The sequence below is a fragment of the Clinocottus analis genome, unplaced genomic scaffold (genome assembly GCF_023055335.1).
Source record: "Clinocottus analis isolate CAN_PGR_092001 unplaced genomic scaffold, fCliAna1.0.p SCAF_9, whole genome shotgun sequence".
Classification (NCBI taxonomy): Eukaryota; Metazoa; Chordata; class Actinopteri; order Perciformes; family Cottidae; genus Clinocottus; species Clinocottus analis.
Window position 1 is genome coordinate 19,359,858 of NW_027176251.1, and position 16,565 is coordinate 19,376,422.

Sequence of the window (16,565 nt, forward strand, 5' to 3'; positions counted from 1 at the left end):
ATGCGCCAAAACTTTGGAACAGCCTTCCTGAGGAGCTGAGAGTAGCTGAAAACACTCTTATGTTTAAACTGAAACCAAACAAAAAACATCTTTTCAGTCCAGTGTTTATCTTAAATTTTATAAGGTGTTTTTTTTATATTGCTCATTATTACGTCCCCATTAGATACAGTGTCTTCTATTATTAGCATTTACGCATTTGATTTAATATTTTATTTCACTCTTTGACTTTTTTACCATGATGAATTTATTCAGTGTTGTATTTCATCCATTGGACTTAATTTGGTGTACATTGGTCTCGTCATCTTCGTCATTTGTAAAGCACTTTGGATTGCATGTGATGTGTTTGAAAGGTGCTGCATGAATACATCTTGATGGAGCGATTGATCCACTTTGTTCCTCTGTGTGCCGAAGGTGATGGTGTTCGTCCACGCTCGTAATGCCACAGTGAGGACGGGCATGGGGCTGATAGAGATGGCAAAGAACCACGGAGAAATCAGCTTCTTTCAACCAGTCCAGAGTGCAGACTACGGCCAGTGTGAGAAACAGGTAGACAATCTCTATTAATCCCTTTCAAACATGCATCACCTTTTGGCAATTTATTTTGGTTTGTTGCTGTTTTGAATACAAAAAAAGGTCACCTGTATGGTTTTGTAGGTTCAATGAGTTTTTTGAAATTGGGATTAGGGGTGGGGGTCGTATCAGACGCACCACAGTGTGTTTCAGGTCCAGGTATTTGCTCTGCTGCACTGAGGTTAGCACAACAAGCCAATTGGCGTGCGAGTCCTGCTCGCGCTTCTCCCAGCCGCTTTCAAGCAGCCTTTGAACGTAAAAGCAGAGTGGAATGAAACAATCACAGAAGTAATGTCTGTTTACATTGACACACAGCCAAGCTACTAAACTCTCCCCAATGCCCGTTTTTTACTTTTTAATATTCTATGTATTTTGGTATTTTCACATTTGTTTCATAAAAGAAGCTTTTCAGTTGTGTAGCTTCTACTTGTGTGTTCTGTGTTCATACAGTGTGATATACAAGTAAAATTTTCCTTATTTTTATAATGAACATAGTTTACCAGAGTTGACAAATGTTACTTCAGTCCCGAGCAGGAGGACTGTGTCTGTCTCTGACACTTAAACAACAAATAGTAGTAGTAGTAAGAGTGCAGATTGTTAGTGTGACGACATTTAATGATATGAATTATATTTGTTTTTGAATCAGATCAAATCAAAGTTAAGACAGTCTTTGAACCACATACCTGTTTTCAATGATTCGCTTACTGAGGAGGTATTTTGGGCTTCCCAGATCATTTTAGTTATCAGCTGTGTGACAAAAATATGCAAAAACAAGATTGCACAAACAAAAGCAAGTAAATTGGGGCAAAAGGTTGTAAGACCAAAGGCTCGGTCACACCAACATTTATACAGTGCCATTTGTTTCCCCCGTCCCATATATATATGCCAGTAGATGTAGACAATATTCGTTGTGACGCTTTTTAGCATTTTGGAATTCCACAGTCACGTCCCACAGACGGTGTGACACCAAACAAAACCAGAGGGAAAGTCACACATCATTACAGCAGCAGGGTGTCACGCGTAGCCAAAAAAACAATGCAAATCATTTTCAGGAGAAAATCCTGCTTCTTTTGGACTTTGTATTTATCCAGACAGAGTGTGAGAGGGATTAACCTGTTTTTGACCGCTGCACATTTACACTGAGGGCCACAGAGAGAAAGAGAAGAGAAGCGGTATGACAAGAGAAAAGAGAGCACTGTGTCTCCCGATTCACAGCTCATCATTACTGTCACTCAGTACAACACAGTTGTGGTGCTGCTGGATTGCATGCATAAAAGCAGGACACTGATTGTGTGTGTGCGCAAACACGCGTATGTGTGTGTGGGTTTGTGTGTAATTAATGGTCTCGCTGCTGGGAGAGTACACAGAGGTGGAGCTACATTCTCCCTCAGAGGATGGTCACTCAGACTCCAACTCCCATATTTAAATATGCTGCAATAGAAGGCACAGTGATAAATTTAGTAACCTTTTCCTTCATTCCCTGGGGCTAGCCAAGATTGATGCGCCTCTAATCTCTCCTCTATTTAAATGGGATATGTATACAAATCAGATCACTTTCCATGCTTTCTAAAACTGGAAATAGAGACAAGAGATTACGCTGTTGGACTAAAAATGGTGCACTGTGGCCTGGTTAGTCTTTGAAACAGCACTTTAAAAGCAACGCTTTCCACCGTATATGTCCCTGAATCTGGTTGCATCTGCACTAACTGTGCATTAATTCACTCCTCGCCCCTCTGCCTGTGTCCCAACATAATGAGTATTATCCACTCCATTAGTCCGTCGTTGAGTGTTTGTCGTTCTGGCCTGCTCTGGCGAAGGAAGAGGCATCAGGCGGATTCCACTCTAAGCCCACACAGAGATAATGCACTGCTTATTTGCACTCTGGAAATTGCCCCCGCATTAATATTTATAGGTGTTTTTTAATCTCCAATATGCATATGCAGTGAAATAAAGCACCTCTAAGGTCAGTCATATAATTTGGCGTTTATTTATCCAGCTTTGAAAGTCAGAAGTGATTCCACAATGTTTTTCTGTCTCCTAATGTTATTTAATTGGCTTAATCTCAGGGGGTTGGAGGGGCTGTCAATCAAGCTTAGATATCTTAATACGCCCACTTTAATCAATTCTTGTTGAATACAGTTTTTGGTGAATGATACAAACGTTCTCAGAAAGGGCATTTTACACAACAATTCTCTCCACACTTGGCATTGAAGTGTTGTATTGTAAAGAAAGCTGCGTGTGGGCGGCACAGGTGAACAGTTAAAGAGGAGGCTTTCGACGTGCCCTTACTTCTTGGGTTGTAATGCCGATGTCATATGCAGTTAACAGCAGAACATGCGGGGAGTACTGCTCAGAGTAATCTTCTGTACAGAGTTAGTCCCATGCAGCCCGTGGCCTCATTTCAGTTCCAAAGTTCTGTGAGGCACACAGGTAAGTTGATTTATTACGGACGCTTATAATATCTTTTTTAATTATACTGGGAGGGCCTGCTCATTAAAAGACAACTCTGTGCTGTGCATGTCCAACTAATTAAAATGAGAAAATGTGTTCGGTAAGGAGCGCAGTGCCGGCCACGGTTAGTTTTACAAACATAATCAGGAAACTCTGTTCTGAAAGTGAGACGACGTCTGCAGTGATTGTAGTGTGTGATTACTGAAAATGAACTGGGAGCATATTACAATGCTTCCCGAGGGGGACCCAATAGTGCTGGTGGTTAGTGGTGATTTGCACATTTAAATTGTAATTGTTTGCCTCATGCTTGACAACTTGAAGGCTTGAAGAGGCAAATATTTGAATTATCAAAAACAAAGATCTTTAAAAAAGAAAAAAGGAAAAAAAAAGTAATCCGAGAAGACACGGCTGCAACTGCAACTAACTACTATATTCATTATTGATTCCTCTGCCAAATAATTTCAAGATGAATCCTTACAACAGAGACGTTTGACTAGTGATTAGTGTATTTTTAGAAGGGCGGGAATTCCACATCCTTCTGCTGCTTCAGCACCACGGACAGTGCCATGGATTCATCACTATGCAGCACAGTGAGAGCTTGTGAAGCGCGGCGCCTTAGACAGACTAGACTAACACCTTCACCGAAACAACCCCTCTGCTACTGGGGGACGAGGAGATCTCATCCCTGTCATCAGCCCTTAAATCACCCACTGGGTGTGTGCTCTGTTTGACTTTCAGTCGCGGTTGATCGTTGGGTTGGGAGTTCAGCTTTCGTTGGCATTGAAGAGGTATTAAAACAGCCAAAGCGATGGATCCGAATTAGAATAAATAGAAATGTTAAAGATCCCTTAAATGTAAATGCAAAGAAGTAGCAAAATAACTGAGGGTGTGAAGCATGTCATACTACAAAGCTATAAGCTGGGAACCTCTGCCTACAGCTCTCTCCAGAGAGTATTGTATTCAAGAGACCATTTGACTTTCATTTGCTCCAACTCCGACAATCCAGTATCTACCTTCCTCTGCCTTCTCTCTCCTTCACCTCCCCCCTGTCTCCCTCGCTTCTGAGATGGAACCACGTGACCGGTTGGAGAAGAGCGAGGAGAGAGGAGCTCTATTGTGGAGGTTAAGAGACACCTTGTGGTCCCATGAGTCCATTACACAGATGGCGTTACAGACCTATTAAAGCTCATTGCAGGGGCTTGTGGAGTAACGGCTTCAGCCCTAACGTACGCTTTCCATGGTGAGCATTCATGGCGTGCGATTTGAAAGATTTGTCTGCTAAAGCGTATAAATTAAGAAGGAGTTTACAGGAAGTGAGGACTGACAGTACAGATGTACCTCATCTTTTCTCTTTAAACTCTCCCTCTCTGTGGTCGTCAGATGTGCAGCTTTCATGTGTCTTTGCGTGACAAGACACAGCGATGCAGACACAGCACTGCCTGTGAGTGCCAGGCCTCCAGGGACTCCACAGCAGCACCAGCAGAGGCTCATTAATGTCGGTTTGCTTTCATTGGTGCTATTTTTACGAGTTTAGTCCACCACCAGTCCTTTCATTGCGTCAGATCCGTGACAACCTGTCATCGTGCCAAACCAGCCTCCCTCCACCCTCAACCGGTACCCTGATCAACAACAATGAGCTGAGACTCAAAGGCTTTGGTGGAAAATAGGAATGACACAGTGGAGTGACGAACATGCATATCATAAAAATGGCCGCCTTAAATAGAAACGCAGCTTTGTAAAATTGTGGGACAGTGTGAAGAAAACGGCTGACACTTCTGGTATTACAGTCTCATTTGGTCACGGTAGTGTGTATAGCGTGTCCATTTCCCTTTCCAAGGACTCCTTTATCAGCATAACGGCTGACTGGAATATCCGCTGTTCTGCTGTGCGTCATGTTCAATAAACAATGGTCTCGTGTCATGAGCAGTTTTTTGGTCTAAACAAAATGACAAACATTACAAACCATAACCACAGAACTTTCCCACGGCTCGTCTCAGCATTGTCTAGAGACGTTCTGCTGTACTAACCAGTAGAAACCTAGTTGCAGCTCCTTTCTGATACTTTGAGGCTAAAGTATATATATATATATACGCCCACATACAGCTCAATGTTTTTTTATTTTATTTTGTACTTATCATTTCTGAATATCTTCATATCAGCACAGGAACACCACAGCATCCCGTGTCCTGTTTCACTGTTTCACAGCCTTCGTATGAGAAGTGACATTGAGAATTGCTTTCTCGGAAAGTGCAAGTCCGTCAAAATGTTAAACTATATATGAATTTAACTTCTGATATAATTGAAAACCGGCATTCATAGTTATCAACAATTCAGGCCATGCAACCATAATATTCCTGCACATAAAGATGGCAGAGCGGAGAGAAGAAATGTGACCGACAGTTCCTGGAGTTCAACGGCAGTAGATCGTCGAGCCAGAGACACAGCAGCATCTCGTACATAGTAGATCTTTTTTTAGGTAAAATTATAACCAGTCGTGTCACATTGTGCCATAATAATGTAATGCATACCTAGTTTGGCATATATTTATAATTGAAGCAAAACAGGCTTCTGTATTATGTGTCTTAACGCGTTGCTGTTTTGAGGCACAGCGTATGGAAAGAGAATTTCTACAAATAATGACTGGACCTGTTTTATCAGTGCTTCAGCAGTGGAGAAGGACAGCATTAAAGAATATGAAAACATGCACATGGATCACAGCAGGTCCAGTCTTCTGAAATATGATCAAAGCCAATTAAATACTGAATAGTTGATCTGTTCTATATTTCATCTGTTCAGAGCATTAGTGAAATATCAAAGGTTTAAGAAGTACTACACGCTCCCACTGCAATACCTGATGACTCCAGGAGGCATTTTTTTTATTTAATCTCTCATCTTTATGTTGAACTGAGGACATTCCATTATTTAACTTACATTTCCCCACTTCTGTATAGCAACATTTAGAGTCCACCATGCAGCAGCACAGAGACATGTCCTATGGGACATGTGAGGGATGTGCAAAATGTGGCAAAACGATGATTAAGTTCATTTTCTACTGCAGTAGAAAAATACATCACTATATTGTGAAGAGAAAAAAAAACAAGCAAAGTTTTGCATTGCTGACAATGTTTTGTGGTAGGTTTAGCCAATCTCTGCTTTAGATGGAGCTGGAATGTTAAGAGAGAGGCAGATCGTGATGGAGAAGTGGAGGAGAGTGGATGAGAGTGGAAGCTCATCCTCCCACTCTCTCCTGCCTATCCAGCATTAACAGCCAGCTTCTCTGAGCACCAAACATTATGACTGTCAAGGGCCACTAAATGAAATCAACAATTAGCCATACTGCCTCCATTTAACAGAGTAAATGAACGGTTTAGGTGCTCATGGCCGTCAGACAGAAGCTTCCTCCTCTTCTGCTATTTCTTTGCCTCGTTTTTGGTGAGATTCTACACTTTGGAAATCTCGGCTTTGAAGCTGTAGTTTGCTGCATGATAATACCGACGCTCCCACATTTCTAAAAAATGCTTGTACGCCGCTACTCAAAGGATCAGGGATGAGAAATGTAAAACCAGTTAGTTCTCCCTACCTCTATTTGACGGTCCTCTGAGGATGCGTTACGGTGTCTTGAATAGTTTATTTCGGCTCCGGCGTCGGCTGATGTTCTTTACATAGTTACAGCATCGACAGACGGTGAGTGGAGCTGGCAGCTGGCTGTCTGTGGACAGAGTGAGCTCCGCAGCAGGAGCAGCAGCGAGTGGCAGGGCCTAATGGGACCTGATCAGGAGCTTAGGTCACTGCCATCTCAAATACAGCCATGGCGCAGCAGACATCAGCGCTAACTCACCTTAGATTAGAGGCTGGAAGCCTGGCTGTAACACACTCTGACACCTCAAAGCAAAGCCTCAGCCGTAGCATTTCAATTACCCGCCTTCCCCGGCCCCTGCGGATCTCAACCTGGCCCTGAGGAGTCCCACCAGGCCACAGTTTGCCCTGTTTTAGAGGACAAAGAGGGATTTAGACGGCAACGTAGGATTGTTTTTTGATCTGTTGGAATTTTTTCATGGGATTGCCATCTGAATATATCACTGCACTAAGCATGGAACTGTAAGTGGAAGGGTACCAGCATAACAAATGCACTGCCACATTACATCTGGGGGTTGGTGGGTGTGGAGTATGCCGAAAAATGTACACGTTTGAACCTTTTAAAGGTCATACGTTGTGTCATTTGACCTCTACCACCAACGGTCTTGGTACACAGCTGGTCTGAATGACGACATTAAGGCATGAAAGAGGGCCTTCATAGAGAGCGGAGAGGCGCGATGAGTCATACATACATGTATACATCTCCAAAGGCAGTCATTCAGCCTCAACTAAAGCAGCAGCTTGTAAAATCACTCGCGCAACACTTTCATTCAATCAGCAGGCTTCAAGCTCTGCCCATCAAATAAAAATGGTCTTGGTCATCATGGGTGGGAAGCCAGTGAGGGGATCGTGCCCTTGAATCAGCACCAGCATCTCATACATGTTGGTCTGAGCAGAGGGTCTGATTCTGTCCTGCTCAGGCCAGCAGTGGGAGTCAGCATTGTAGGGGAAATGGGTCAAATTAAGGGAAAAATGGTGTGTGCCTTTTTCTAAAAAGAAAAAAAAAAAGGTTTCCGTCTCAGGTGAAGTAAAGCCATGTCTACATGAATACAGGTTTTTTTGGAAATTGATTTTTCTCTCCGTTTTGGCCCGGTTTGACATGCACCTGTGTATGAGGTTTAGGTCGTGTTTCTGTGTATCCATGTGGCTGAAACATTCAGAACACAAGGACATCACCTACTCCTTTCACATATGTGCGGTGTTACTTTGTGTTGCTGTAAAGGTTGTTATAAGGTATTACTAAGCAGCCTCGTCGTCCGGCCACACACATGAGTCACATTTCAGGTTTTGCCATCACACCTGCTAATCTGGAGAGAAGCGCAATAATTAGGCTTCAAATTTGAATAAATATAAAAATAATTGTTGACTATTTATGACCATCAGTAGGCTTGTAATGTGAGTTTACGTCAATGTTAGTTTGAGTAACCTGTTTGGGGTCTGTCAGGCTCGTCAGTACGGTTTGGTTTGGGCGGTTGTGTAAGCTGTCAATCAAACCCTGGGTCGGACCCAACAACCGAGCCGAGACCGCACAGAAAGGTAGGTCTCGGCACACGGTTTGTTTATGTTGGGAAAATAAACGCACTAACCAAAGGAATTTAGGAGCCCAGAAATGTGATTTTAGCAAAATGTCATAAGCTAAACTACTTTTCATTTGCTAATCATGCAATCTGTCCTCATGAATGATCTGTGTAAGGCCATGTGTAGAAGCACTTCAGTGTGAGTATGAACCCTGAATAACAAGACAAAGGCTGTTCTCCATTAGAACGTGTGACCCGACAGCAATGCGCCTCATGAACATGTCCGTGTGCTGCCGGGCATTCACTTTTGTCCCGTTCCATCTCTCCTGATATCCCTCATACCTAGTGTTAATTTGTACTCTTATATTAATTATTTTATTAAGAATGCGTATAATCTACTCTTAATCCCTGAACATGGATATTCACATCAGGAGCATTAAAGAGCCGTGAAAACGTTCATCATAATTTTATTTTATTTCTATGAGAATTTATGAAAACAAACAGGGAAGGGAGCATTTAAATATTCACCATCAATACATATAACCAGCGTTTTAAATCCAGATGTTGAAATGATGAGGGTCTGTCCTAAATGGCATTTCAGAAAGTATATATTATGTCTCATGCATACAGTAGTTATTTAGCTATGAGTAAGTGCAACAGAAAATGTGAAAGTAAATTACCTGACACTGAAGTGAACAGCAACTTCTCCCGTCCAAATAATTTCATAAAAAGTCTAATAATAAACTATTTTCTTTTTCCCCATTGTTTCCATATCATAGAAAAAAATATTTACTTATATTGCATTTTACTTTATTTTCAGTCAATAATGCACAGTCAGTTACCTCAGGTCTCCTCCACCTTCTTTCACAAGGTTTGCATACAAATGCAGACCGGCGTTGCAACCCAAACACCGTGGGAGGCGGGCAGCTGCTGGCAGTAATGGGCTTTCTCTTTGCCGTCCAGAGGAGCGCTGGGCGCTGACCTCTATTTAGATGCCCAGAGAGAGAGAGATAAAGTCCTGTGATGAGCCCGGCCAGGTCACAGCCCAACTGTCAGTCAGCAGCACACAGCTCAATCTGTGTGTGTGTGTGTGTGTGTGTGTGTGTGTGTGTGTCTGTGTCTGGACTCTGAGCTGCAATGTCTTTGAATTAACAGCGAGTCAACACATTTCATTAAAGGTACCTTAATACCCAGGGCTCCGCTTGTTGAAACTGGGCTCATTTTGCTCCCCAGACATCCAAAAGCCCAGTGCTCGGAGCTTCCCCTCACTTTTCGTTCTTTATTTTTTATACTAACCCATTGACCACCTCCTTTTAGATCCAGCGCTCCAGGAACAAGCAGATGAAGGAGATGTTCCCGGAAGGCTTTGGGATCCATCATGCCGGCATGCTGCGGCCTGACCGTAGCTTGATGGAGACGATGTTCTCCAAGGGCCACCTTAAGGTGCTGATCTGTACTGCCACCCTGGCCTGGGGAGTGAACCTGCCGGCTCATGCAGTCATCATCAAGGTTCTATTCGACTTTCTTTGTTTGCTTTCTTTCATGCATTTCCGTTGTCTTGGCTGGTCTCTGGCTGTCATCATTGCTTGCTCGTAATTCTTGTAAACAAGCCGGGAACCAGCGAGGCAGAGGAAGCAGCTGCCCCGAGGTCTCAGACCTTCAGGGACCCCAAAGGCTCCAATTACTTCCTAGTAATTCAATTTATTGCAAAGTTGTTTGCTCACACACACCACTGAAGCAAAGTATTAATTTAATAGTCGAGGGCCTTAAAGTGGCTCCTTAGTTTTTACACACTCACAAACCCAATTTAATTTCTTTCCACTGAAAACATAAATCTTGAAAAACAAGTCATAAATATCCGGCTCTGTATTTTTATTAAAACGGTGGGCTTTAACAAGCGTTTCTCAAAAAGGAAGAACTGGTGTGTGTGTGGGATTGAACGATAATAAACTGCAGTGTGTGTGTGTGTGTGTGTGTGGGTGGGTGGGTGTGTTCATAATATTGAAACAATAAGTAAACCAGTGCAACAGTGTGGCTCACTGATGTGTCTTCTTCCTCATGGTACTGAGGAAGAAGACACATGAGGATACACATATAATGCTTTTAAGTCAAATTAAATAATTGTGTAATAATTAATTACACATATATGATATGGTTCGTACAGAAGCAATACAATACAATTGTATACAATTGTATATGATGACAGAAAAAAAGTGCATTCCCGGACTTATCCTTTTTTTAATTAAAGTAACACTACAAAATGTTAGTAGACATTGATAATTACAAAATAATTCAAAAGCTCATTGCAGTTAAGCTGTTATCTGAATCTGCTTAAAAATACCATCAACACGTGAACTTTCTGACAAGTTTCAATGTTGTAGCAATGCATAGTGTATAAAGATACAATGAGCAATAGTATCATATTTATCATAGCAATACTATAATCATATTATTGTGCAATACTGTTATATATTTTATATTTTGTGCCTTATTTTATGTTTTTACCTTGAGTTTATTGTAATTCTGTGTAAGGAGGACAGAGCAAAATAATCTTTTCATTGTGTAGAATAACTGTCTGTTAACTGTGCGTATGACAGTAAAAACCTCTTGAATCTCGAATCTTAAACCGTATCGACATCAACTCTAATTAAGTTCCGTCTCTCGTGTGTGTAACAGGGCACTCAGATCTACGATGCCAAGCGCGGTGCCCTGGTGGATCTGGGCATCCTGGACGTCATGCAGATTTTCGGGCGAGCGGGTCGCCCCCAGTTTGACAAGTACGGCAAGGGAACCATCATCACCACCCACGACAAGCTGAGCCACTACTTGACCCTGCTGACCCAGCAGAACCCCATCGAGAGTCAGTTCCTCAGCAGTCTGGCCGACAACCTCAACGCTGAGGTCAGTCTCCATCAGCCCCATTTAGACTAGAAGTAATGTTTTCTCTATTTCTGACTATCTTTTCTGCTTTCCTTTAAAAATGGTGGAGAGGAAGGGTGTTGAAATGCATGTAAAGCTCACGTTTTGCTGCATCAGGAAGGAACAAAATTCTGTAAAATCTTGATTTAAACAAAATGTCGTCATTGGGGGAAAACTACTAACGCATTACCCTCTGCAATATAGACGTGTGGTATCAAAATGTTCTTTGCAATTACCTTCTTAATTACCTGTCTGCATGTACATTTTTGTTATTTATTTATTACTGTTAAATGAAGAATCTAGGTAGATCTATTTGCATTCAACATAATAAACTACTGCTATAATGTGCTCTTTTTTTTAACACCTTGCCATGTGATGTATCAACTTGTGTCTTAGTTTTTTCCCCCAAAACAAATTAAGGTTAGAAATAGGAGTCACTTCATATCTTGATCTTTTTGGGGGTTCTATTTAGTGCAAATGGACAGAAATCTGCTGTTATATTTCAGCATCAAAGCTTTATCAGATCACAGATGACATCATTGAGTTGTCTTTACAAAACCGACCATGCAAATCAGTAATCAGCAAGATAGCAATGTACTCCAGAAAATACTAATTATAAACAGAATAAATGGTGGAAAATATAAACAAAAAAGGCAAGAAAATAGAAGAAAAGGAAAGTAGAAAAATAGGAGCCATATTTATCATGCAAAGTGTTTATTATAGGTTGTATCCTATGAATTATGTCACGTATTGCCTAATTAAGGTGTTACGACAAAGCACATTAGGGAAAAATCACAAAAATGATTTACTTATTCTGTTGTGGATAAAACAAGCACAATAATGTTCTTTGCATGCAACTGATCCTCTTCCTAATGAAGGCTGTGTTAGGAAGGAGATGAATTAATTTCAACCAAGACACATTTGTTTCTTTTGTGTTCAATTTATTGCCTGTTTGAGCTGAGAGGGTTCAAAGCATGTTGCAGTTGTAGTCTGACACTGTTGGTGGAAAATGCAGACGGAAACAAAACTGTGGGCTGTTTGTGTCCTGGAGTATCCACTAGATGGCGCCAGAGACCAGTGATGTTAGTGGCTGTGTGTGAGGAGTCTTCTCTCTTCTCTCCTGGTTTCAGATTGCTCTCGGAACGGTCACCAACGTGGAGGAGGCAGTGAAGTGGCTCAGTTACACGTACCTTTATGTCCGCATGAGGGCCAACCCACTGGCTTACGGCATCAACCACAAGGCTTATCAGGTTGGTGATCCCGAGTGTAACCTATTCTATACGGCCTGTCTCGCCAAGATCATAGCACAGCAAGGGTCCCCTCTGGATTGTTTGACTATAATGACAATAAAAATTATAAAAGTTATATAATTATGAATATATATTTTTAATACAACATTATTCTAAACTTTAATGTGACGGATTAAAACGCATGTGTAAATGTCTCAATCTACATGCTTTAATGTAATTAGTGGAATTTCCTTTTCTTTATTTTATTAGATGGATCCGTCCTTGGCTCTGTACAGGAAGGAGCTTGTGGTGGAGTCAGGCAGGAAGCTGGATAAGGCCAAGATGATCCGCTTCGAAGAGCGCACCGGCTACTATGCCTCCACTGACATGGGCAGGACCGCCAGCCACTTCTACATCAGATACAACACCATAGAGGTAGACTAACATCTGCATCAGATACAACACCATAGAGGTAGACTAACATCTACATCAGATACAACACCATAGAGGTAGACTAACATCTACATCAGATACAACACCATAGAGGTAGACTAACATCTACATCAGATACAACACCATAGAGGTAGACTAACATCTGCATCAGATACAACACCATAGAGGTAGACTAACATCTACATCAGATACAACACCATAGAGGTAGAATTACTTCTACATCAGATACAACACCATAGAGGTAGACTAACATCTACATCAGATACAACACCATAGAGGTAGAATTACTTCTACATCAGATACAACACCATAGAGGTAGAATTACTTCTACATCAGATACAACACCATAGAGGTAAAATCACTTCTACATCAGCTACAACACCATAGAAGTAGAATCGCAAGAAACAGAGTTAAAATGTGTTTAGTTACAAATTCACAATTGTGTGTTACCGGTTCCTTTCAATTAAAGAATGATATTTGCAGATATGTCGTATAGTACTGTACCTTGCAAATGAAAGATGTATTGTGTTTTCATCGGTTAAGTGTTCAATACTCCGACATAATGACTTGTCCTGATCAAAACTCCATTAACCCCTTATATTCCTTTTCCCTCCTCCTTTGTAGACTTTCAATGATCTTTTCAACTCTCAGCGGACAGAAGCTGACATCCTCAGTATCGTCTCCAAGGCCGAAGAGTTTGATCAGCTAAAGGTGAGAGGACATCATGTATATGCTACGACAACGGTTGTCAGAGCTTCAGTCAAGCACTGAGACCTCACTAACATATCTCCACCTATAAGTCATCTTCCAAAATAAAAGTGAAGTCATTATAAACCTGTAGTCCCCCACCAAGCAAACTGATTGTTTTGGAAGTCTACATTAAAGGTCTATCAATAGTATGTAGTTGAAATGTACTCATTCATTAACATTTGTATCATAATATGAATAATGCATCGTGTTTCGGATGTGTGTTGGAAGGTCCGTGATGAGGAGATGGAGGAGCTGGAACAGTTGCAGTATAACTACTGTGAGCTGCCGGCTGCAGGTGGTGTGGAGAATGGCTATGGCAAGATCAATGTTCTGCTTCAGACGTACATCAGCCGAGGAGAGGTGGACAGCTTCTCACTCATCTCAGACCTGTCGTATGTGGCACAGGTGAGAGCAAAAGAGACACACACTCTATAAAATCAGTTAATAAAACCCTGATGGTTCATTCTGTCCAATCATTGCAGTTAGCATTAGTGTGGCTTGTTCATTTTGATGCTGTGCTGGATATCGTTTTTTTACGAGTTTAGGTCCCCATCTCCATGCCCTGACAGTCTGCATTTCTATGGAGTTTCGTGCAGATATCTGCGGCTCAAGTGACCAACGAGTGACCCTGTGCATTGTTTTACCTGGTCACTGACATTCACCATGCACCTCTTGCATGGTCAGTGGATATATAAAGTTTCAGTTAGCTCCTACCTATTGACAACCTGGGATAGGCATGCGTCAGTACCTAATTCAGCATTCCTCTGGAGGACAGCTGACAACTTCACAGCTAAACTAATTGATGCAGTGCACTATAGCTGACCATATGTTATGAAGTTAAGCTGATACTCCTCGTATTGGTACCGGTGCATCCCTACCCACCTCTGCACTTAGCGCTTGCAGAACCCCTTTTAAAATAGTTATGTGTGAGGACCAATCAGAGATGTAAATCAAAATGTCATCCCCATAAACCCCATAAACTGCGCCCCACAGTTTAAGAACCACTGCCTTAATGGTTAACTTGATGGTGTGGATGGAATGGGAAATTATTTCTCCGGGCAGCTCCACCTTTTGACTTGACCTAGCGTCAGTGGGCTGAGCATGGAAACACCTTTTAGTATGCGTCCACATCATAGTCCGGACTACAGTCCGAGGGCTCCAGGTTTACTGGTTTACTTTACAGGTTTACTTTTTGAAGGTGCCGCTATAGCCTCTTTCATGGTGATCAGAACCACATTTGGTTGTAACGTAATCAGAATGCAGGTATTTTTCTTCTAAGGAGTGACACACAAGCTTTGCTCTTTTTTTGATCCTTGTCTTCCACTGAACTGAGAGAGAGGCCGACAGCAGCTCGGTCCTCGTGCCTCGTTAATGATGAGATCATGAAGGATAAGCTCTACTGGTTCATTTCCGAAATCAGAAAAAATGGCAGTGGAATTCGATCAAAGTATTTTAATGTGGATCAGAAGAGTATGAACAGGGGTTAACAGGAATCTTTGTTCTGCCCGGACCTCAGGCCTTCCCGTGTCCAGCCAGACCTCTTGGTTGGTCTCACCTATCGCAGCTATCAAACAGAGCACAGACAGATTCCAATAATCCCTCTCTAGAGTGGATTCAAACCCTACCAGACAATCAGATCACAATAACGCCTGACCAAATCAGTCACAGCCTGACCACACTTGAGCAGTGTATCAGCTAGCAACACTGCCACCTGACCTCTCCTCCTGAACTGACATTAGCAATCCATCAGTGCACAGCTGTGGCCAACCGGGACTTCTGAACCCGGCCTGACGTCCCACTGATTACACATGATGAATCACCAGTGTACCTCATAATGTTGCCGACAGCTGCTTCCAGTGACTTGTGCTCCATCCCCAATGTGCTTCCATCCAGCTTTTAAGTTTACTGTTAATACTATTACTGTCTATAATTGCAGCTGTAATACATATACACATACTTGTGCGATTGATGTTAAATTTATTTTTTCCCCCCCCTCCTGCTGATTTCTCACAGAATGCTGCTCGGATTGTCAGGGCTTTGTTTGAGATTGCCCTGAGAAAGCGGTGGCCGGCCATGACCTACCGACTGCTCAACCTCTGTAAGGTGATAGATAAGCGGCTGTGGGGCTTTGTCCACCCTCTCCGCCAGTTCCACAACCTAAGCCATGTTGTGCTGAACCGCTTGGAGGAGAAGAAGCTCACTGTGGACAAGCTGAAGGAAATGCAGAAGGATGAGATTGGTAAAAACATTTGATATTCAGACTGTATACATTATTCTAAACTACACTGGCACAAAGCACCTGAATATCCAGTGTAAATACAACAATTGAGCCAAAACAGATGTTTCACAGTAAAAGCCTTATACTCAGAGGATATAACTCTTTTTGTCCTGGGAGGGTTTTATTGTGGAGAAGCTACAGGAAGTGTTGTTTTTTATGAGACCGTAGCTGAAGAGAGATTAAAAAAACAGCAAAGTGATTGATATGTTTCAGTCAACAACAATTGCATACAGCAGAGTGGTGAGCTTGACACCTCTCTTGTTGCTGGATGGAATTAGTGCTGTAGAAATATACATAATGCTGAATTTAGCTGCCAGAGTTATTATTTGAAAATTGACTTTATTTGAGAATTTATTGTAATCTGTATGAACTGCATCAAATTGAAGATACAAAACGCATGTTAATACCCGCTATGTTTTCCTCAGGTCACATGCTGCACCATGTCAACATTGGCCTCACAGTCAAACAGTGTGCCCACCAGATCCCCTCGATCACAATGGAGGCTGACATTCAGCCGATCACACGCACCGTCCTACGGGTTCGTCTCGTCGTCACACCCGACTTTCGCTGGAATGATCAGGTAAACACGGACGACATACTGGAAGACATACCCCCCCATACCCCTCCCCCACTGCTATACAGTGGGGCAATGACAGTATGCACCGTGTTTGGCTAATTGCTAACAGAACTACCAGAACACACACTACTGTAACGTTACCTCTCTTCAACTCAGCCTGCTGTATACACATAGACGACAGCTGG

The 16,565-nt window shown here is 42.2% G+C and overlaps 1 protein-coding gene across 2 annotated transcripts in view; it reads left to right on the top strand.

Annotated features, from left to right (window-relative positions):
* ascc3 (activating signal cointegrator 1 complex subunit 3) overlaps positions 1-16,565 on the top strand; it is a 140,706-nt gene that overhangs the window by 85,416 nt on the left and 38,725 nt on the right. For both annotated transcript variants that reach the window (XM_068569664.1, XM_068569663.1), the window contains exons 14-22: positions 412-546; positions 9,492-9,683; positions 10,851-11,075; positions 12,224-12,343; positions 12,593-12,757; positions 13,400-13,486; positions 13,754-13,930; positions 15,539-15,764; positions 16,229-16,383. In XM_068569664.1, coding sequence (XP_068425765.1) covers positions 412-546; positions 9,492-9,683; positions 10,851-11,075; positions 12,224-12,343; positions 12,593-12,757; positions 13,400-13,486; positions 13,754-13,930; positions 15,539-15,764; positions 16,229-16,383 — 1,482 coding nt within the window. The remainder of the gene's footprint in view (positions 1-411; positions 547-9,491; positions 9,684-10,850; positions 11,076-12,223; positions 12,344-12,592; positions 12,758-13,399; positions 13,487-13,753; positions 13,931-15,538; positions 15,765-16,228; positions 16,384-16,565) is intronic.